Source organism: Argiope bruennichi, chromosome 11 (assembly GCF_947563725.1).
Source record: "Argiope bruennichi chromosome 11, qqArgBrue1.1, whole genome shotgun sequence".
Taxonomy (NCBI): domain Eukaryota; kingdom Metazoa; phylum Arthropoda; class Arachnida; order Araneae; family Araneidae; genus Argiope; species Argiope bruennichi.
In genome coordinates this window covers 67,269,978-67,295,345 of record NC_079161.1, presented here as the reverse complement: position 1 = coordinate 67,295,345, position 25,368 = coordinate 67,269,978, and the positions used below count along the sequence as shown (strand labels likewise).

Here is a 25,368-nt window from a genome sequence, read left to right as displayed (position 1 = left end):
AACCGAGTGAATGTACGCTAAATGAAGCATATGGCTTTCATATTGATGTATGTTTTTTATTTACAATAAAAATATAAATCTTTATACAAGTCTGTGTTTCTTAGTACATTTTCAGTGTACATAATTCGCTTCATGCAGTTATACAGTTCTAATTTATACAAGGGGTGATCAAAAAAAAAAAGTTTACAAGCAGCAGTATTTGGAAAGTAGAAATTGTGGATGGGAATATTGTTACCCTGAGTGGAGACAGATGGCGCTAGTTGTCTTAACCGGTAGTTCGAGCAGATAGTGTTAATACTGTGACCTGAAACAGCGACAGTAATGACAAGACGTCTAGAGAAGTGGTCTCGCACAGAGGTGCCAAGAGTGTGTTCCCATCAGACATTCACAGACAAATCGTTGAAGTGTATGGGGGGGGGGGGGCGAAGCAATGAGAATACAACAGGTAGCGAAATGTTGTCGTTCTTTTGAAGCGGACAGAGAGATTGCTGGAAACGTTTAGGGGGAAGATCTGGAGCAACCTCCATACAGCCCCGATTTGGCTCCCAATGACTATTTCCTTTACTTGGCATTGAAGAAACACTTATCCGAAACAAGGTTCATATCAGAAGATGATGTTCAAAAAGGTGCCAACATCTGGCTCAATAGCCATTGACCTAATTATTACCAAGAGGGGTTAAATAAATTGGTCCAAAGGTGTGATAAATGTCCAACAGGTTTGGTGATTATGTAGAGAAGGTATCTCCACATACGTTTCTAAATTACAGTTGTATCCTGTATCTATTGTTAATACAACATTTTTCCTTTGCCTAATAAACTTTTTTTTGGATCATCCTTCGTATATATATATATTATTATTAAATTTTTAAACTTGTATTTATATATTATATATACTTATATTTTTAAAAAGCATATTTTTTGAATACATATATATTAAAAAATATTCTTTTTAATTCGGATAAAAATATTAGAAATTAAAAATTGATTTGAAAAATAAATTAATCTCACATATAAACTCATGCTGTTCAATTATTTTTATTACAACATGTCATAAGACAAAATTAATTTTAAAGGTAAGAAAAGAAAACCTGTTCTTGTCCAATCTTTAATCATAAAAATATTCCACTTTTATATCCATAAGAAAAAACAGAAAGGCATTCTACAACCATTCACTATTCTATAAAGCTTTTCTTTTGTCTTTATTAAATATTTTCCTGCTTTCCCCCATCTCTGCTGATGTTCAAGATATCAGTCACTTCACCAGAATTCAAATCCATGTTACAAACCAGATGCTTGATGGATTAAAAATTCTATGTTTGGAAGTTTTTCATAGAAGTTCAACGTAAAGCACCAGACATTTTTGTCCCTTCATTGAAAGTTCGGTAGGCATAGTTCTTAGCACCAGCTGAAATGCAAGCAAGATGCTTTAAAAAAGAATCAAAAAACGACCATTAATAGGATCATTAACAATATTATATAACTGTTTGTTAAAAACGCTGTATCCAACAGACATAACGGTAGTGATTATCTTTTTATTTAACCCATCTGTAAATTAAACCAGAAAATTTCCAAGTTGGAAATCACCTGAGAAATCAATGATATAAATGATGTTGTCCGTATCATGATACAGAACAGCATATCCTAAATTGTCAATCTCTTATGTTCCGACCTGTCACTTGTGCTGCCCTCTTGCGGCAAAGTGAAAAACACTTCAGTGTATCGTGAGCGAGTGATGTGTGCAGTAGCAAGACAGCGTGCTGCTAAGAAATGATGGCCAGAATAAAAGGAAAAAGAGTCCAAAATTATTCTTGTGTGGTGATTTTTTAATAATGTGATAGCAATCGACATAAATTTAGTGTGTGTATGTATTTATATTCCCAGACAATGGCAGTAATTTCTTCTCGTTATAGATATACAGTTTTGGATTTAAAATAAAAAAATAATACATTATCATTGGAAAACACACATTTTTAAAGGTCATTAATATATGTTCTACCAAAAACGCATAACGGATGAACAGATTAACTACACAAAACCAAATTAACCTATAGTACATTTGTATTGTATTGAACATATAGGGCCAGGGAAGCGTAATATATACAATATTTGTAATTTAAGATTCATATGAATATTGCCAATCTCTGTGAAATTATGTCAATGTGAATAACGTTCTCAATTGAGATTCATTTGTATACGTTCTACCTAAATCTCATAACGTGTGCAAGATCATTAAGCAAAACTATATTTATTTCTATCACGTTTGTATAATATTATTTGTAAGAAATCTATCGGGGTGAGGAAGTACTTCATGCAAAAAATTTGTAATTTGAGCTCCATCTAGATGTTGTCTCTGATTTTGAACTTTTCTTGTTCCGAACGTCAATGTGGACAACGTTCTGCTTTGAGACTCATTTGTATACGTTGTACCTAAATCTCATAAAGAGTGTAAGATCATTATGCAAAACTATATTTATTTCTACCACATTTGAATAATATTATTCGTAAGAATTCTATCGAGGGTGGGAAGTTCCTTATGCACAACATTTGAAATTTGAACTCTATTTGGATGCTGTCTCTGCTTTTGAACTTATCTTGTTCCCAACAGCAGTGTGTAAAACGGTCTGAATTGCAACTCCTTTGTATACATTGTACCTAAATCTCATATCGGATACAAGATTATTAGGCAAAACATTGTCAATTTGCACCACATTTGAATCATATTTTTCGTTTGGAATCTATCGGGGTATGGAAGTACGTTATACATAACATTTGTAATTTGTGCTCCATCTGGATTTGTTATCTCATCGTTCTTTTAACGTTCGTTTTGGTGGTATACTTTCAAATACTATTTTCATTCAATACTTCTTTCATTCAATTTGAGGTGTCCCTCAGGGAAGCGTTTTGAGTATTATGCTTTTTATCCTTCACATTTCTAAAGTAGTTTTAAGTTTACCTCAATCAAATCAAAGCAGTCTCTACGTAGATTGCTTGCAAATATGTTGTCAGGGAGCGAACATGAATGAAATCGAGAGAAGACTTCAAACTACTATCAATAATATCCTTTTATGGTGCGAATGAAACGGCCACACCATCTCCTCAAGCAAAAGCTGTATTGTACATTTTAGCAGAAAAAGGAATTTGCATCCTGAACCAGAACTTTATATTCAAAATCAACTTATTCCAGTCATTCAAGAAGTTCGTTTCCTAGGAGTTATTTTGTATACAGTATACTGACTTTTTTATCGCACGTTCTGTATTTACGTAAAAAGTGCGAAAGGTTTTTGAATATTTTGAAAGTTGTATCAAACATTACTTGGGGCGCGGATCGTATTTCTCTCCTTAGGATATATCAGGCGGCAATACTTTCTCGCATCGATTATGGCTGTATTGTTTATGGTTCTGCACACAAATCTGTCTTACGGAAACTTGATCCAGTTCACCATTCAGCTTTAAGAATATGCTCAGGAGCTTTCCGGACATCCCCCATTGAGAGTCTTTATGCTGAATGTCACCAAATGCCAGTATATTTGAGACGTCAGAAATTGTCACTTATTTATTATTTTGAAGTAATGTCGAACTCTAATCATCCTTTGAAACAACTGCATTCCAGTTGTCCAACCATGAGACTTTATAATACTAGACCATCATGTATCAGTCCTTTTTCAGACCGTACGAAACTTTTGATTAAAGATATGAAGCTCGAGGAATTGCAATTCCTGTCGACAGGTGTTTTCCATTAGGCCCCTTGGGAAATGCTCTCAGTGGAACATATAAACCCCTTCATAAATTTTAATAAAAGTGAAACTTCTCCAGTCATTCTTCAAAGTATTTTCCACTCTCATCAAAGTCAGTATTCTGATTATATTGCCGTCTTAACAGATGGTTCTAAAACTGATGGCCATACAGTTTTGGTGTTATACTTGATAATATCTCATACAGCCATAGTCTTTCTCCTTCATTTTCCGTCTATAGTGCAGAAGCAATGGCAATATTTTATGCCTTGCTACGAATTTCTAGATGTCAGTTTCGGAAATTCTGTATTTGTAGTGATAACACAACTGAGGCACCTTTCTTTCCACTACCATTCAATTGTTTTGGATATTTTATACAGCTACCATTCACTCGAAAAGAACGGGTTTGACATAATTTTTTGCTGGCAACGAGAAGGCAGATAGCATAGCTCGATTGGCCACAACTCCTTTAAATTATGATACACCATATGATGACATCCGCCGATGTGTGCAACGACATATTTAGTGCAGGATTCCTGGAGCTGCCAAATAGGCAACACACTTTACAGCATCAAACCTACTATTAATACATGTCCGACTATACCTTTTCGCCAAGCTGATGTGAAACTGACTCGGCTTCGAATTGGGCATACTCGTTACACCCACAAGCATTTGTTATTTAGAGACACGGCACCGATGTGTTCCTCATGCGGAGTGCCAGACTTGATAAATCATTTTTGACGGAATGTTCTGATTTCAATCATTTTCTTCTATATTTTTTTGGTACTACTGATGTAGATCTGAAAGATTTGTTGGGGAGAAAGGTCGCACATACAGTTGTTTGCTTTCTTTAGACGTATTGGATCTTTATCAAATATTTAAAATTTTCTTCATATTTTAGCCTTTTCCGTGTTTAAGATGTTTATATAAATTTTAGATTCCATTCCAAATTTTAATATTGTGTTATTTTTATTCCTTATACTTCGCTGTTTAACATTTATTTCATGTTATTTATCTTGCATCGTAGCCCGTATGTTTAAGAATTTTACATACATGGTTTTACGCTTTTAATCCAATGTATGGCGCGGCGTAGCCAGATATGGCTCTTGTGCCACTAAAATTCAAATTCCAATTCCATCTGGATGTTGTCTCTACTTTTGAACCTATCTGGTTCCGAACGTCAATGTGGATAACGTTCTGAATTGAGACTCATTTGTATACGTTGTACCAAAATCTCATAACTGGTACAAGATCATTATGCAAAGATATATTCATTTCCTCCACATATCAATAATATAATTCGTAAGGAATCTATCAGGTTAGGGAAGTATGTTATGCACAAAATTTCTAATCTGAGCTCCATCTGAATGTTGTCTTAACTTTTGAACTTAACTTGTTCCGAGTGTCAAGGTGAGCAACGTTCTGAATTGAGACTCATTTGTATACGTTGTACCAAAATCTCATAACTGGTACAAGATCATTATGCAAAGATATATTCATTTCCTCCACATATCAATAATATAATTCGTAAGGAATCTATCAGGTTAGGGAAGTATGTTATGCACAAAATTTCTAATCTGAGCTCCATCTGAATGTTGTCTTAACTTTTGAACTTAACTTGTTCCGAGTGTCAAGGTGAGCAACGTTCTGAATTGAGACTCATTTGTATACGTTGTACCAAAATCTCATAACTGGTACAAGATCATTATGCAAAGATATATTCATTTCCTCCACATATCAATAATATAATTCGTAAGGAATCTATCAGGTTAGGGAAGTATGTTATGCACAAAATTTCTAATCTGAGCTCCATCTGAATGTTGTCTTAACTTTTGAACTTAACTTGTTCCGAGTGTCAAGGTGAGCAACTTTCTGAATTGAGACTCATTTGTATACGTTGTACCTAAGTCTCATATCGAGTGCAGAATCATTATGGAAAACTATATTAATTTCCTCCACATTTGAAAAATATTATTCGCAAGGAACTGAATCTATCAGGGTAGGGAAGTACGTTGTGCACAGAATTTGTAATTTGATCTCCATCTGGATGTTGTCTCTGCTTTCGAACTTATTTGGTTCCGAGCGTCAGTGTGAACAACGTTCCGAATTGAGACAAATTTCTGTACGTTGTTCCTAAATTTAATAAGGGGTGCAAGGTATGTAGGTATTTTGAGATTTAGTGGCGCAAGATCCAAATATGGCTATACTGCGCCAAAGAAATAGTAAAAATATGTCAAGTACTATTCAGTCATACAATTTAAAATTAAAAATTCTTGTGATAAAATGAAAGACAGATAATGAATAAATAATTGCGATTGCAAATGTGATCATTTCCAATGACGAGACTCATCTTTATGATCATAATTTAATAATACGTACTTCTAAAAGAAAAGTAAAGAATAACTTTAGCACGAACAACCAAACAGTCGCAGCATAAATAATATCAATCTTACACATTCTGAGATTGATGTCAGTTATTAATAAAAATATTTTACTTACTTCTATACATCTCTGCTAATAATAATGATAAACATCTGTGAGCGTGTGTTGGTACTCTACAGGCTACACTGTTTCCAAATTTGTCACATATATAATCTGGAAGATAGGAATGTGCACTTCAGAACAATTTTTTTTGACAATTTATTTCGAATTTTAAATAATTAAAAATTAATGAATTTTGACGTTATTACGCGGTTTTTTTCCGAAAATATTATTTATTATGAAGTGAATTTTACGACTTTTGAAAATATTCAAAGTTTCCTTTTTAACGATGACAATTTTATAAAAGCGCAAATTTTTCCTGAATTTTTGCAAATTTTTTAAAATTATTTTTTTCTTAATTTCTAACAATAGATTACAATTAACATCGTTTCCCTTAAATTCAAAATTTTTAGTTGTTAAAAGATAAAGAAAAATGATTCTGTTTAATATCTGTATAGTTTGCAAGACAAATAAAAAAAATTACAGTACCGAGAAATTTAGAAAATAGATGAATGGACATTTATGTATTTAATAGCGCTATGATGTAACGAAACTCCCTTCATTCGAAAGATTTATACAAAATAAACAGAACCTAAATAAGACAATCAAAATATCGCTATTTTAATGTCTGTCGATTTGGCAAAAGATAGACATGAAGTTTTATATAAACGATTTATCTAAAATCAAATATAACTAATATTCTCAGAGACATTTTAAACAATAAATAGCAAAGACAGAGCTACTTTGAAACCGAAAAAAAAAATCATTTTCTATTTCCTAGATTTCAGTAAAAAATTCATACACTTTCTGTAAGTGAATACATACCTAAAAATGTTAGGATTACACTTCAAGTTCAGAAAAAGTTTTTTCAAATCTTATATGTACACGTGGGATTCGGCTTTCAATATCTAATACGCTGCTGTTTAACCAGGGAATGATAAGCTTTATCAGTAAAAAAAAAGTTAAGTTAAATAACTGAATGATGACGTCAATGGATATTTACGAACAGATTTTAAACGTGTATATCGACCATTTTTATCAACAGATGTCGCTATATATCAACATTGCACTACAGACAAGCTTAAATGATATCGATGTTCAGGTTAAAATCAAAATGTTAATGGAGCTACATCTTTACAAAGTATTTCGATGAAGAGTCTTTTTTTTTTATCTGCTACTAGCTGGTGCTCTGCGCGTTGCTGCCGCAAAAGAAATAATTTTGGAAATATCGTTTGAAATTTGAAATAGTTCTCTTGTTTAATTAGGAATAATAGAAAGAATGATATTTATTTTCTTTTCATTTCGACAAGTGTATATAATATTTCTTCTATTTTTTTTACTTTATTATTCAAGTACCTTAAAGAAGACGGTGCTTTTTGTTTTTCTGTCTTCAGCAAAACAAACAAATTTCTTGCCTGTCTGATTCGGAAGTATCCACCATACAATTGGCCCTTAGAAAAACATAGATTTTCTAAGTTCAATTAGCGCATTGAAGCATTTGACCTTGTGTCTTATCGATGGTTATTGAGAATGCAAGTCGAATGGGGAACTACAGTCGCTTGAAATCAAAATCAAGTCGGTGGGAATAATGGGAATGCGTGGAATGAGCACATCTTCTCCATTCGACTTTCCGTTACATGATCTGCTTCATTGCTCGTTTGTCTTCCCTCTTTTCTTTGAGAAGTTCGAATTTGTTTATTTCTACGTGCTTCACTACTAAGTGAGGAATTCGTGAGAGACATATTTTTTGTCGAAGCAATTAGCACAATATACAATTGCATAATCGAAATATCATTTGTCGATTCACTGAATAAATAAAAAAAATTACTTTTTTCACTGCAATATTTCCATTATATATGACTTACCTCGATAGGCATCGATAATAATAATTTTATTTTGTATTTGTGAGACAAACTCTGAATAATATGTGCGGTTCACCGCAGCCATCATGTTATGACCATTGAATGACAATATCTTGTGTAGATGACAATTCATTAACGAAAAGGGGGGGGTGAATAAGCTACTGCACTAAATAATTTCGATTTCATTTCACTCACATTGATTGGTATCGATGGCAATAATTTTATTTTGTTTGATATTTGTTGCCGTTTATTGTTTGTCTTTTGTCAATTTTAGAATAACGTTGAATCATAGAAACGTATGAAACTATTTTGGTTGTAAATTGCATTGTGTTCAAAATAAATGCAAATAATTGTATTATTTCTGTAATCTTCGCGCAAGTGCCCCCCAAAAGTTGGCATTGTTTTAACACAACCGGATGAACAGTATGGTATCGCATAAAATATTGTTACAAATCTGTAATTTTGCTACCCGGAACGAATATTGTCATCGTGGGAAAAACCTTTGTAAGATCTGTCCTGTGCGTGCTGAGCGGATGTCGCGTCAATGACCTAAGAGCTTGGAGACCATTTGGCGACTTGGCGATGAATTTGGCGAGTTTGGCGACTAAGTGGATCATACTGGAAAGTTGGAGAAGTTTCACGATCCAACCAGTAGGAACCAAGATACGCCCTGATTGATCTGGAAGATTCTAGCCCCGCCTCCCGGAACTATAAAAGACAGGCACTCTGAAGCTGTAGTGAAGTCGTGTGTATCGTCGGAAGTCGTGTGTGAGAGTAGTCGGAGTCGCCGACAAGTAACAGAATTGGAGGATTAGACAGCAAGCAAACTGCTGAACTACCGATTAAATGCGCTGCATTATTACGATTGATTGGCGGTATTTGTAGAAAAAAAATTTTTGTAACAATATATACAAACCAGAATTCATTTTCATTTATTAGATTATCAAACCTCTCCATTTAATCATTATCATTTCTGTTTAGAGATAGTTGTTTCTTGCTTTTATAAATCAGTAGCCACACGTCTGCTGCATCTATCATGTGAATATGTATTTTGGACGTCATTTCCATGATCGATTGGAATCAAAATTTGTCACGAAATTACGATTGCAATCACATGATCTAATATTGAATTTCTTTGATTCCGTTTACGAATTATTTGTTTACAATGCATGCGAAAGTACAGACGGTCAACTCTTTGATAGATTTCGTTCAAACTTTGATACGAATCTAAATTTTAGCAGTTAAACTAGTGTACCCAAATTTCATTTATGTAGCTCTTTAGGTATTGTAATTATGCAGTTCACTTGTACTCGAACGTCCAGAACTTCCTCTGAATGGATTCCATTCAAAATGTGATAAAAACATACAAGTTCGTGATAAAGTCCATATATTAAATTCCATCCATGTCATTCAAAGCATTTTACAGTTACTGTGCTCAAAGATGGATATACACACTGACAGACAGAAAGACAGACGCTTATTTATATTTTTTTCAGAGATATCTAAAAAAATTCGTCAAAATTTCAAGTTTGAAATTTTAGACGATTAAAAAATTCCCTCTTTACTTATAAAAAATTATATGTGTGTGTGTTTGTGTAACATTTTTTGGGGTGAAGTAGAATGCAGGTTTAAAGACGTTGAAGAGACATGTTAAATTTTTAAATTAATTTTAATATCCATTTCGTGAAAGCAATTTTTTTTCAAGCAGACGCAGGCGGCACAAAAGCAGAAGTAAGAAAAAAATGAAGAAACAAATCATCACTAGTCTTATACAACATGGGATTTGAGGCCACGCGCCAAATCAATACACGTGATGACCTTTGGCACCTTTTCAAGGGCACCAAAGGGATCACTTTGTCTTGAGACGTATATTGATTGCGCAGTAATTTTTACACAGCTTCATACATGGAATGAGATCAGGAAATAAGAGAATATCTTAAACGTAGAAGCTCTTGCAAAATATTTGGCATGCTTTCTCCATTTCCTTTCAGAACTGATTTTAAGAAATCCTTTTTCTTCTTTGAAACTCATCCCGAATTCCGATTCGCATCCAATATGCCAGTGCCTGAGCCGAAAATCTTTAACAGTGTACATCAGCGATCATCTATTGTGCCAATTGTTTGGTTTCAACGTCATCAAAATGGTTTTAAAGGCATTAAAATCCGCCAAAGGCGAAAATCTCACCACCCTGGTCCTCGGCATTTAGGAGAATGCATATATGCCAATATTTCCTTTCAAATTTTAAACTGTAGAATACTAGTATTGCCTCATCTCATTAATAACTGCAATTACCAGAATTTAAAAAGGATGTTTTAGTTTCCTTTTCATCGATTGTCAAGCTAGCAACTCATTTTCATTAAATTTCAACACTTTCTAGCATTCTCACTCTAATAACTCAGCTGACTAGCATCATTTTTAGGGGATTAGTTTAATTTAATTATATTAAAATCCCGTTTTATAGCAAAGTTAGAGATAATTTGGGCCAAATATCGTATGTTTTGAACTACGGCCATATGTCGAGGACAACATCTCTATTTCCAAACTTCTGCACCACACCAACGGGAGTATATTTGGCCAGATGGATTTAGCGTTCACCAAGCCAGCTGACACGACTGTTCTTTGTTGGAATCAATCTCGAACCTGGAATTTTCTTGTGCCGCAGGCTAGATCTCACCACCCTGGTTCTCGGCTTTTAGGAGAATGCATATATGTCAATATTTTCTTTCCAAATTTCAAGCTGTAGAATACTAGTATTGCCTCATCTCATTAATATTTGCAATTACTAGAATTTAAAAAGGATGTTTCAGTTTCCTTTTCATATCCATCCGAAGGAATTTGTTTTGTCCCAAGAGCAATAATTATTTTCTTACTTTCTTTAAGAATGTGTTGGGTTTTTTTTTTTTTTCGATGAACTTTGCTTCTTTCTTCACTTTTTTATCTGCACTGTCCATTTTACTAGATTGACCTTTTTGTCTTCGAATTATTTTTCAATTCCTTCTTGGCTTTTGATCGTGTTTAAAAGCATTAAGGCGAGAAATATTTAAAAAAAAATTTATAAAACCATCCTCCATTCTTCTTTCTTTTAAAATCTTCTGAGAATCTGGTTTAATTTTCTTTGCTATTTTAAAGTTTTTCTCCCTTTTTATAAAGTTTTTCAATTCTATTTGAAACGTCTACATAGATAAAACACTAACGTACGTGGCCCCGAAATCGATCTTATTATTGCCGAATTTCAGATTGCAACATTGAATGTTTTTACATTACAGTTTTTATAGGTATTTTGGTAAACGCTTCTGCAAATACATAATTAAAGATTTATATGCTTTTCTCAAAATTTAATAATCTTCGAGTGCAAGAATTAAATAATTGACAAATTGCATTAAGTGATGAGCTTTCAAATTTTTACTTCATTTCTATTCCATGGGTTATAAAGTACTGGTAAAATCGTCTTGGAAGAGAATGAATTTAACATTAAATTTCGTCTTTCAAATGAGCTAGGATGGATTAAGCGATTGTCCATGAGGAAATAATTTTCTATTTTAATTTTAATTACCTTTTTATAAAACTTAGTTAATCGACTTCTGAAAAGAAATCCTGGTCGTCCATGATTTCGTTAAAATAAATAATTTCTTTGATAGATAACTAGACTAACTTAACTAATTTTTCCCGTCACGAAAACGCTTTAATTATTATTTATCAAAATAGCCACAAAAACGACAACCGTAACTCCATTAGTGAAGGCTTTAAAGCCTTTAAGAATAAGTTTTATTGAAAAATTCCTTGAAGAAAAAAAGCACCAGTTTCATCCATGTTAAAGATACAGAAGACTCGCATGCCTTGAAAATTCTTTTTAAAATTGTGTATTGCTGTTAGAGCTATCTTATCGATTTAATTGTTCAGTGCTCTGATGTAGAAGTATTGTTATCATTGATATGTTATCAAGTTTCACTTTTTGTATTGATAACGGTTACCTTTCCTTTGTTAAATTTTAATCCTGTGACATCTGTTGACTCGATCACTTGCTTTGATTGAACTAAAACCCATCGCTGAATACGAAGTACAGTCCTCTAAATTTCTGGTATGTAATTTATTTTTTCGTTTCACATAAACAAGTAAGTGAACTGCTATAGGCTAAACAAAATTATACTATTATTCTATCATAATATAGGCAAAATTGTTGATACTCTGCAGGTCAGACTAAGAACTGCAAATTTGGTAAACTGTAGAGTGTGAAAATATGTACCTCGGAAGGATTTTTATTTTCTCGCATGCGTAGTACAGAGAAAGTTTGGCATTTATAATGTTCGTCAGCCAGCCAGACTAACTTCCTCCAAATGAATTTCGTTTAAAATTTGATAGAAATTTAAAAATTTGGTGCAAAGTTTATTTATCGAATTTCTTCGTTTAGCTCAGACATTTTTGAGTTACTGTGTGTCACAGAAACATGATTCCAAATAGACTTTTAGCTCTCACGGAAGTCAGAAACAAGGATTATTTATATATATATATATATATATTTAAATTTCTATATATATATATATATATATATATACAGAGAGAGAGAGAGAGAAATTTAAATATATATATATATATATATATATATATATATATATATATATATATATATATATATATATATATATATATATATATATATATATATATATATATATATATATGTGGGAAAAGGCAACGACCAGCATTAATATGTGAAATATATTTATTAAGATTAAAGTACAAAGGACAAAACATTACTACATAGAACATAAAAGATACATGAGCGTGAGCTGCACGTCTTGCAGTCTCACTGCCCAACTCTCGTCTGCCAATAATGGCGGGAAAGCATCACGTGATTAATGACGTGACGCAACATGGCGCCATACAGGATAAGGGATCTGTCAGCGCTTCCCACATATATATATATATATATATATATATATATATATATATATATATATATATAAAAGCATATTTTATGTGAAGCAGAATGCAGTTTGAAGACAGTGAAGATACTTTTGATTTCGTGATGTCGTTTTATTTTCTTTTGAAGAAGCAGGCGTAAGTACAAGCGATGAGCACACAGAAAGACACAGAAAAAGAATGAGGAAAAAGCTCTTGAACATTTTATCCCTGGTCTTATATAACTAGAGAAATGGATAGGGAAAATATTTCTTCATAGTATTAATATATTATTAAGATTTCGATAGGGATTTTCGCTACACGCGTTGTCAAGGCAGGGGAAACACAGGGAGGTTTTAAAAAAGAATTTGTCTCGTTAGCGGTATTTTGTCTCTTCACGCGGAGTGTGGGAAAGTTAGACTTTTAGCCGATTCAGCAATTTTACAAAGCTTTGAATTAATTACGTAGAGAAAGTGGAATTGGATCACTTAAAAAGAGAATATTTTAGAATGAAGTTACTATGAGCTAAATTAAGATAAAATCTTGAAAATTAATTAAATTGAAATTAGAATTAAAATATCATCACATATATATATAAAGAATTATATGAACTATAATAATAAGTACTGTACAAAAAATGCAAAATTTTCAAGAATCCTTGTTTCTGACTTCCGTGAGCGCTAAAAAACTATTTGGAATCATGTTTCTGTGACACACAGTTACTCAAAGATCTCTGAGCTTAACGAAGAAATTCGATAAATAAACTTAGCACCAATTTTTTAATTTCTATCAAATTTTAAACGAAATTCATTTGGAGGAAGTTTGTCTGTCTGGCTGAAGAACACGATAAATGCAAAACTTTCTCTGTACTACGCATGCGAGAAAATAAAAATCATTCCGAGATCCATATATATATTTCGTGTACGAGAAAGTAAAAACGAAAAGATACATTTATCACACGCTTTTTTTAGTAAGTAAACAAGTAGTAAACAGAAAGTATAGAAATCGTCCAAAAATTCGAACTCGAGATTTTGACGAATCGCGACGTTTTAGTGATCGCGTCGTCTATTAGCCTTTGATAGATATAACTCAAAATCGCTTTGAGATAGATGGATGAAATTTGGTATACGGTATTTATATCAAATGGATGGATATTTATCGAATTTTGAGCAAAATCCTTACTGAGTAATTCCGTCTGTCCGGCTGTTCGAATATACGTTAACAAAATAACTATTATTACGAATCTGTGATGCTACTTCTCATCATGGTTGGTTCCATCATCGGAAAGACTGTTTTACAGTCATCTGTATTGGACGGAGTCCGGGTGTCGCGTCGGAGGTCCCAGAGCTTGGCGACCATTTGGCGACTTTGGTGCCAAAATAGATTATACCCGAAACATCGAGAATTTTCCCGATCCGTCCATTAGGAACCGAGATACGCCTCGAACGTTCCTGATTGGTTGAGAGGCTTCTAGCTCCGCCTCCTGAGACCTATAAAAGGAGGCAGTCTGGAGCTGTTGTAGCTGTAGTCGGAATCGACGTGAAACAACGGGTCTTCCAGAAATTAGCAGAGCAGCGACGGAGTCAAGCTAGTGCTGAACTAAGCTGTGCGCTACTGTCTGCAGTAGTCTTTTTATGTGCTGCTGTGTGCAAGCCTCGGCTGAAGATAATTGTCTTCTCTATGCTGTATACAGTTGTCGTCTTTGTGCTGTCCTGTGTGCCGTAGTGTCAATAAACGTGTTGTGTGTTCGTCTACTGAAAGGACTGATCATTGTGTTGTGTTATCTTCATACCATACACAACCACTAAATACACACAAGCAAACGAACCCGACGGATTGATAGTGATAGAGGGAAATCGGTAACACTATAAAATGAAGAGAGTTAGATTGATAAAACTCTACATACAGAATTAATATCTATAATCTACACACCTGTCAAATTTTGAAAAAAAATCCAAAATGAGATTGACTCTCTGTCGGTCTGTACTCTTAGAAACATGCAATCGTGATAACACAAAATGACAATGACTTAAATGCATCAAGTTTGGTAAGTGATTTTGTGACTACAAATGTAGTTTTGTGTCACATTATTATTTCAGCCGGTTCAAAACGTGTATAAACAGAAATTCTATTTTAGGATTTTACTAACCATATGCCGAGAATCAGTCGCCAAATAACTCACCAAGGATGACAGAGAGATTCAGTAAAAATGCTAAATTCACCCCAAAGGTTAATATTTCGTAATTGTTGTGCACCAGTGCTATGCAAGATTATCTCTGAGATAACACCTTTATTAGAGAGTATACGAGAAAAGTTTTGGTAGACCACTCCCTCTGGGTTTCCCTAAAATGTTAATTAATTAAAAAGGTTGGAAAGTTTATTCTTTCCCTATGATAAATTCCAAAAAATATTACTACATAATAGCTATTTTAACATCCTTTTAAAGTTCAAAAAATTTTCTTCATAATAGTACTGATTTATTTATCGTATTATTTTTACTAAATTTTGATAGTTTTTTTACACAATTCTTAACAATGTATTTTTTTGTTGATATGAAATTCAAACCCTTTTCATTGTTTCATCAAACATTTAATCACCCAATTTTTCTCCTATTGTTGAATGTTAAAACTCCGTTTTATGGTCTGCTCAGTTTATACAAGGAATAAGAAAGATAATTTATATCGTACTACAAAGTTCGACGTGTAATTAGCAGATAAATTAACCACCCTGACAGTTATATTTTTTATGGCATCATGATGTCATTTGGCTTGATTAAGTTAGGAAGGTATACCACACCAATGTACACAATAAACTTAATAGGTTAGGCTATTGAAATATATTAGCCTATAGTCTATAATATATCTTAAAAGTATAAACCTAATGTCTATAGAAATTCCATGATTAAAATATCATGTTGAGGGAGTGATGAACCAAATTACGCATAAGTCATTTTTATGGCATTTAAGCACAACCAGTACTCCCAGTCATGAAAGGCGGATGTAATTAACAAAGAAAAAAGAATTTTTTAATACAATTTTAAATGATTTCTAGCAAAAAAATATCAACGAAGGATTTTTCGCTTGTATAAAAATATAAAGGATGATCTTTAAAGTCTTTCCGATTCTTTTTAAATTCAAAATGAATCTTGTATAGCCTATAGTCTCCTATAGGAAAGTGACTAAGCTGAATTTGAGACAGTTTAAGGCACAGATAGTGGCGGAAAATAAAGTCACCAAAGTAATAAAAAAAAGAAGGTGGTCCAAATGGTCCATTTAAAAGAATGTACTTCGTACCATAAGTAAAACGTAGTAAAAATTTCTTGGAGTTACCTGTGAAACTGGCAGAGACATTATTTATAAACATTTCTTGACTTGAAAAAGGTTTGCATCCTTAAATTGTAAAAGTGAAATTTCACTTTGCCACCACTTAACTTGGAAAAACTGAATATTACCAGAAAGTACATTTTTCAAGTTTAGAATGAAATCTTTTTTAAGTTCATCATTTTAATCGCAGGTCTCTTCGTCAATTTTACAAATAATTCCATGAAACTTTCCCCTGTGTTTTCATTATGGTATAGCAAACGTACATTTTTATATTCAGATTTTTTGTCTAATTTAATTTTTGTAACTTCTTTTTTTCACCATTAGGGGCCCTGTAACCTGTCTCAATAAATTCAGTATAATCATTTTACTATAAATGTGCGATATTTTCCTGTATATACGAGACACTGTTTTGAATTTAAAATACTTAAAATTATTTTAAATATCACTTTGTATATAAATATATATCCACACTCGACAAAAGCAATAAGTTTGTATCCCCCCCCCCCTTATATTACGACAAACTCGGAAAAGCATTCTTTAAGAACATTAAAAATTTTAGACGAATACTCTCATAATATCTTTTTCACAAGATTAAAAGATTTTGAATTCCGTCAGGAATATTTAGTATTTTTTGAAAAAAAAAAATTTTTTTTGGGGGGGGAGGAGGGGCAAAACTATGCAGTAACTCAAAGTAATTGCTTGTGAGAGGTAGATAAAAGCTAATTTTTTCTCATGAAATGGAACGGGCTCGTACAGATTAAATTTTATGTTTATTTTGTACTAAATAAATTGTAGAAAAATATGGTTAAAATATTTATTTAAAAATTCATTAAAAATCGAAACTTTCTTTTAAAGTAAAAATATTGATATCATTAAAAATATAATTCTTTGCTCTTTAATTTGATGCAAAAATCTTATTCGTGCGATAATATTTTCGGAAGTTATAGCAGAAAACAACAAAATTTGGCTTAGTTTTCAATTAATTAAATTTCTAATTAAAAATTCAAAAAACTCGCTCCAAGGTGAACATTTCCAGCCTCCAAGGTATACGCGTGCCGAATCTGGTAGCTGTAAGTTGAACGGTCTGGCCTGTAGAGCGCCAACACACACACATTGAGCTTTCTTATATGTATAGATTACCTATTTAATTAGCATAATTAATCATTCTTGGTATTTGATATACCATGAAATCTGGGAATGAATTTATGAAATTCACATCTGTAATTCTGTAATTGGTTTAAATAAATATTTACATTGCTATCGTAAAATCTTAAGATAAGTATAAAAGAAAAGAAAAAAACATTATTGTCGGTAGTAACGGCAACCAAAGAGCGCCAAGAGAAAATTTCACCAATTTGGCGATTTCTATCATCAAACTATATATCATGTGATTCGCATGTTCAAAATTTCCCATTATAAATAACAATGCAATTAAATAAATTTTTGTAACTTGGTGAAATTTTTTCTTGGCGCCCGAAATGTACCGAAAAATAATTTATGTCTTCTAGGCAAAATTGCTTTTATTATAATCATATTTAATTGGGTGCTTTCAGAGAGCTTTAAACCTCAAAAAAATGAAATCTGCTATCGAAAATTTCAAATCATCATGCAAGAACATTATTGGTATCAATCCGACAGTAAAACATCATGTTCTCACATGGCTCATATTTCGCAATCACCAACATTTAGAAACGATGATTTTTGACCATCTCAAAATCAATGGAGTTCTAAAATTTTTTTTCTTAATGCCAGAATTTTTTTTATGATAAACCAATTTAAACCGATTTTAAATAATCACGTTACTATCAGATTACGCATGCGTTGATATTTAGAAAACGAAGGGTTTTTTTTTTTTTTTTTCCATCTCAAAATTGTTCGAACTCCAAAACTTTATCTCAAGGCCAGAATTTTTTTTTTCCGAAAATCCGGCTTAAACCGGTTTGAAATGATTTACGTTAATATATATATATATATATATATATATATATATATATATATATATATATATATATATATATATATATATATATATATATATATATATATATATATATATATATATATATATATATATATATATATATATATATATATATATATGATTATTCCATAAATTGATATAAAAAAGAAAGAAAAGAAAAGTGATCCTAAAATTAATTTGATCGAACTAAGCATAATAGACAAATGCATTTACAAATTTTAAAATTTTTACCTCTTAAATATTTTTAAGAGTATTTTAGAACGCGCCTCGTAATTTCGAAGCTTGGTCAGAATAGTTTAAAGATAGCTGATACAGCGCCGCTCTCCAACGGGATATCGTTTAGCCCACATAATTATATTTATCGTGCATCAGGTCAACATACACGAAGGATCTATAGTTGAATCGGGTTTCCAACCTTGAACCTTACTTCCAAAATCTTTGCATTAAAACATCGAAACATTTCAAAAGTCCAAAGAATCTTTAAATAGAATATGATTTTTTTTAAAAGTTACGACATGCAGGCATATAAATTAAAAACTTTTGGCCATTTTAATTAGTAAATGATGTAACTGTTTTTTTTTTTTTTTTTTTTTTGTAATAGGTGAAGACCTCTTTAAAAATAAAAAAGAAGAAGAAAACAACTGGTGTAAAGTTTCAAAGAAGAATCAATGATGGATTCTGTAGAGGCAAAATATGCTAAAGCGGCGATATCTTTCACATAAATAAATGCACATTGAAAAGAATAACATTAGATTTGAAGACGCATAAAATGATATAAATATATTAATTAAAATCCCGAATTGTTAAATTAGCCCAGAAAACACCAAGTGATTAGCGTTATTATCCTTCAGTCAGAGCTTTCACGTGCTAATCTCTCAGACATCATACGTTTATTTTTACTTTTGACAAAAAAATGGATAAGTCACCGAATTTTGTGCTGAAGTTGCCACTCGAGGAAATGGCTCTCAGAAAAGTAGTTGTCAGTTTGTGGAATGAAAAGGATATTTTGACTTCCATCGGTGAATTTCTATTCGAGGTGTATAATGAAGATGACTTGAAAGTACAATGGCAATATGAAATTGAAAATGAGGTAAAAGATAAAGCGTCGAGACTTCTATTGCCTGAATTGCTGAAGAAACGTTTGATGCGTGTAATTAGACCTATTGGACTGGAAATTTTTAAATGGATACGATACTCATACAAATCATATTATTTAATTTACTATTTAAAATATCCCAGATTAGGCATTTTAAAACAACTGCGTTGGACATCTGCAGGAGCTATAGACTATCAAAAAACAGCGGGAGCAATCATAAGCCTTAATATTTTTGATGTTGTGAAAAATTACAAATTGGCTTGTGAATATTGCCTAGTGGATGTGCTTCCACTTCTTTGGAGGAAACTCGATTCGAGTGATGAAAAGAAGTTTTGTGAAGAGGAAAACTTCTGGATAGACCATGTGACGTTTTTGGAGCTTTATTGGTCTTACTTTCTGAAAGGAGAAAAATCTAAACTGTATTCTAGCTTCTCCTGGAACTTCATAGATTTTAATCATGAAGCTTTTGAAACTTCTGTCCGCACAGGAAATAAAGTGGCAACTAAATATTTTTTTTCAAAGTTAAATAACGAAGAACGAAACACTTGTTTATTTTATGCCTTCACTAATGCCGTCAAACGAAGTGGCGAGAAGAATGATATACCTAAAGAAATGCCTGAAGTCTTACTTTATTTATTTTCCCAGATGAGTCCCGAACAACAGATGCAAGTTTTAAAAGAGCATACTCGGGGGGTTCTAAGGTTTTTCCTGGATTGGCCACTGCAAGATCTTTACCTAGATATCGCAGATATCACCCGAGCGTTTCTATCTGAAGAAAGTTTCTATGATTTGCTTCACGATACTATCGAAGATGCAATAGATTCAGGTTACTATTTCCCAGACTTGATGCAGAAATGTTTCCTCCGTTGCCCCGCTGATTTTAGAACGAAGTTCATAAATCGGTTTGTTTCTCATTTTTATAAATTCGAAGATATAGAAATTGCCAGAATTGTTTTCAAAAGTATCGACCGCGAAATCAGAATGGAGCTCTTGTTTAGAAATTTGTGGTTTTTTCAACTTCTCTCCGATCTTATATTGAACGACAAATGGAATGTTGTGGAAGAATGCATTCAAGAAGCTTCCTTATCAGAAGGAGACAAGAAAAGGCTGATGCAGGATCTTTGGGAATCTCTTCCATTTCCCGAAAAGGCCCAAAAGCGGATATCGAAAAGATTCGTCGACTTCCTCGACGAAACCGATGCGGACGCTCGTGGCAAAGTGGAGAACGAAACAGTGACAACAGTTAAAAAACTCTGTACCGAAGACAAAAAGAACAATTCATCCTGAAGTTAAAAAGAAAATGCAGCTATTGTTTTCTGAATATTAAACACTTTATTAAAAAGTAGCTGTCGTTAACTAAATATGTATTCATAAGAGTAATTGATAATAATTAGTAATAGTAATTGACAAAACCAGTGGGTGTGGTCGTCCCAAAACTTTCTCGCATTCTTTATTAAAGATGTTATCCTAATGGCTGCCTTACATGACATTGGAGTACAATAATTTGAAACATTGACTATTGATATGAATTTAGCATTTTCACTACGTCTATAGTATCATCCTTGGCGAGTTATTTGGCGATTCATCCCTGGCATGAGGTTAAAAGTGTCAGAAAATCGAATTTGTGTTTTGGACACATTTTACTCAAACCGATTGAAAAAAAAAAACATTTGACACAAAACTGCACTTGTAATTACAAATTTCCATACCAAATTTGATATATTTAAATCATTAGGTTTTTGAATTATGGCGTTTACCTGTTCCTGAAAGTGTAGATCTAAAGACAGTCAACCCTTAATTGGATTTAGTTTAAAATTGACTGGTGTCACTACACTACTCATCTATCTGGCTCTCTTCGTTTTTTTAGTAAACGTCTTAACTTATATTCGAACAGCAGGACATAGGGACTTCCTTTTAGCATATTTTACTCAAAATTTGATGGAAACCTGCAAACCTCTATACTACGTATACGAGAAAGTAAAAATGTATCTTTAAATCTAAATTAAATAATTAATTTTTTTTAGAAATCTTATTGTTTCAAGACAAACAAAGGTAGCTGTTTAATCAATTAAGAGCTAAATTGTATGAAAATGTATGTTTTTTACATAAATGCAAAATATTAACATATATTTCACGACACAATTTTTAAGTCAATACAGAAATTTTCACTTTGAAAGCATATATTTCTTGTGTTATAAAAAAAATTTGATTTTCTAAAAACACAATTTTTTTTATAATATTATTCTTTGTAAGCCGCACTTTTTGGAAGACCTGAAAATCACAAGGATTGAGGTCCAGAAGATGCAGTTGCCACCTGCAAAATAAATACCTTTCAATTATTCGGCTATGTATGAAATGTCACGTGGAACTTTCTGAATTCCTATCCAATGAGCGGAGGTGCTCCAATTTGCATAAACAGCTGCTGTGTTGCAGTTGCAGATAAGAGGATGTAAAAGCATTTTTGAATTTCTCTGACCAATGACAATAGTTTATAAAAAAATTGTATCAAGGCGTCAATTTTTGCATTTTGAGTAATGGCAACTTCACCAGATGCTCACTTAACGAATTCGATTGTTCTGAGAGTGTGCACTGTATACTTATAATACATCACATGCATCAGCAATGACAAATAAAATTTATAATGAATATTTTTTGTCATAATTCATAATTTTTTATAATTTTTTGTAATTTATTCATAATTTTTTGCCCACTAACTGAATTGCCTAACTGCGTTTGCAGTTTAATCCCTTCAGTCCTGACTATGAACTATTTAAATAAAAACTTCACCAAGTATCTTGTAAGCAAAATTTCAAGTCTGTGGAAACAAAATTTGAAAAGTTACAACTTGTCCGGTGTAGCAAACATTCCGACACAACAGCTGCAAAAGGCATAATATTACAAGAGAATAAAAATTTGCTATTTTGTCAAATATTTTGCATTTAACAAAATTTTATCTTTTAACATGTTGGATTTTAAGTTTAATTTACTATATCAGTATATAACAATATGAATTTTGCTGACATTATTTTCTTAAAAATCTGACAATTTAGAAAACTGGTAATAGAAATTTCTAAAACTTGAAACTTATTTACATTTTATATTATTATGCAAATAAGGCTGGCAAATATAATTTTGATAATATTTATATCTTTCACTAATATTGCTTAATTTTAATTTTATTATTTCTTTTTATTAAAAACATGGCAAAAGAAAAGTAATTTGTTCTACTTTGTAAAAGCAAATATATAATTTTTAACTTTCGGAATTTTATTTCATTTTAGTGAATATTCTAAACAGCAGTTCAATAAAATTAAAAAGTTTTTAAAAAACAATAATACAATGTGAAAAATTTATTTAGATGCTATGAAAAGTAATCAAATAACCACTGCGAAAAAAGTATGTAAAACGCATAGTATACGTTGTACATAGAATGTAGAACGCTAGATTCGCCTCAAAAATCGTTTTTTTTTTTTGTGTGTGTGTGTGTGTTCATAGCTATTGTTCTACAATGCTGTGCAGTTAAGACGCAAGTAACGATTTTCCTAACCGTATTACGAAAAACGTAGAAAGTCATGTGCTAAAATAAAAGGCTGAATATTTAAAACGTTTGGCAGCCTTTTCTTAGATCTTTAATTTTATGTATGGGGGTGGGTTGAATTACATCATTATTAGAAAAACTTCGAGAAAGTTTCGAAAAGACCACTACCGCTATTTTTTTTTAAAAACAGACTCAGAGAGTGTTATTTGCAATGCTGAGACTTTAATTTTGAATAAAAAGTAGAGTTGTTTTTTGATAATTTTAGTGTTTCAGATAAAAGATAAATAATCAAAATAAAACTATGCAATTAAATGGTCGGCCATTGTAAAGATATGCATTTTATTTCGCCAGAGATTTTATTAAACAGAAAGAAAATTCCTAATTTTCTTAACCAGTAACCTAAAAAAAATAATAAAAAATGAATTTAAGAAACAATTATCTACAGCTAATTTTATACTATTAGAGTATAAAATTAGAGGGAGGTAAAGTTTATAGCAATCACTATTAAAGTGATTGCTATAAACTTTACCTCCCTCTTTTCCCTAAATAACTCCATTTTGGATTGATCACTCAATAGCACCGTCTTATATATTTCTTTCGTGTTTTTAAAAAAATGGATATATATAAATTTTTTTTTCGTTTTTAAAGTAATTTTTTACCAGTTGCGTGGCCGAAGAGAAGACACTTTTGAATTTTTAACTTCGTTCTATTCCATCCAGGAGGCATATTATGTACAAAAAGCGATGATAAAATTGATGTCCGTTTACATTTCGTTGCAAGTGCAAAAAAAAAAAAAAAAAAAAAAAAAAGCGAGAGAAAGAAAAGCTTAAAAGAGCACGAAAGTCTTCTCTCAGTGATTTTATAATGAAATTTCGATAAGGATTTATTTGTCACGTGTAGACTTAGGAAAGGGAAATATAGGTATCTCTAAAAGAATGTGGTAAGCCAACGTTTCTCAACCTTTCAGTATTCGTGGCCCAGTTTTCAATCATAATTCTCACCGCCCCCCCTACAATAAAATGTATACAACAATAATGTAAATTGAGTATTTTGGATTCTGTTTTTAAATTATTTTTAACTAACTACCAAAACAAGAATCAAAGTGGGCCAACTTTGGCGAGAAACCACATTTGGCATTTTGCCAAGCTGGCGGTGAACAGATAAAACGAATGAAAGTTGAGAAAATTTAAATATTATATTTGAAATGAAAGCCAAACAGAGAGATAACGTTAAAAGAATATGAAAGTAGAAAAATTCGTCAATGAAAGTTAACCTAGACGGGGTGAGCTAAATTTAGAAACGGGGAAAACCTTTTTTAGAATAATAAAAGAAATAAAATAGAAGCATGACTAAACGAAAGTGAAAAAAAAATAGGAATGTTTGTGCAAGGGAATCCACACGACCGAGGTCGTCTCGAGCATGCGCGGAGTAAATATTTTCTCATAAGAAGAAGGAAAATATTCGATACTCTAGTTTCAATTCTAGCCAGTCTCATTCGAGTCGATCCTTTTATCGCTATCGAATCAACTGTGAATTTGTATGTTATATATGTTTTCGTGTTAATTGCAATTCACCATATAAAATATTCATGGTAGCAAATTTATGCAGACTCATGAATAAATTTTTAAGCGGAAGTAAGAAAGCATTAGACGATAGTTAAGCATCAGCAAGTACACAGACGAGCGCGGTTCCGAAAATAAAATCAAGGAAATATTCTCAATAATACTTAAATTTTGGGGTTACCAGTACTGAAGTAAATGAAGAAGAAAGGTCCCTGTGTATCATTTGCTCAAAATTGTTGGCCGCAGACAGCATGAAACTTAATAAACTTAAACGACATTCGGAAACGCTTCATAGTGAGTACGTCAACAAACCCAGAGAATTCTTCGAATTAAAATTAAAATCATATAACAAGCAAAAATCAATTTTTAAAGAAACTTTGTCTGTGAATAAAAAAAGCTTTAATTGCATCTTACAAAGTTCAGATAAAATAGCCAGATGTAAAAACCCTCACACCATTGGTGAAGAGCTTATTTTGCCAGCAGCAATTGAGATTGTAGAAACTATGTTTGGAGATAATTTTTCAAAACAATTGCAGTTCACACCTCTTTCAAATGATACTGTTGCCCGTCGAATTAGCGATATAGCTGAAGATGTACAGTGTCAGTGTCGTGGCTGGTTCGTGAGTGCTTTGAATAAATAGACAAATAGAAAACTTAACAACAAATTTATTGCAGATTCGTTCGAGTTACTCTACTCAGTAATTCCTTCTCCTCCAAGAGCAAACATTCGAATGACATCACTCTTTTAATTACACTCGCGCTAGTTGTCTATCGCCAACTATGAACGTTTATTTCCTAACTCTTCAAAATCCAATCATTACAGTCAGCTGTTCTCGAAGTTGCGTGACAAATTGTTTTCAATACAGCTTGACGAAGCAACATATAGTAATAAAGA

General features: G+C 32.2%; 1 protein-coding gene across 1 annotated transcript; it reads left to right on the top strand.

The window, feature by feature from the left end:
• The first annotated feature begins 12,039 nt into the window (after positions 1 to 12,039).
• LOC129957567 (uncharacterized) lies at positions 12,040 to 22,097 on the top strand. The gene is made up of 2 exons (XM_056069930.1): positions 12,040 to 12,152; positions 18,879 to 22,097. The coding sequence occupies exon 2, from the start codon at positions 19,191 to 19,193 to the stop codon at positions 20,658 to 20,660; it is 1,470 nt and encodes a 489-aa protein (XP_055925905.1). The 5' UTR covers positions 12,040 to 12,152; positions 18,879 to 19,190; the 3' UTR covers positions 20,661 to 22,097.
• The last annotated feature ends 3,271 nt before the right edge of the window (positions 22,098 to 25,368 follow it).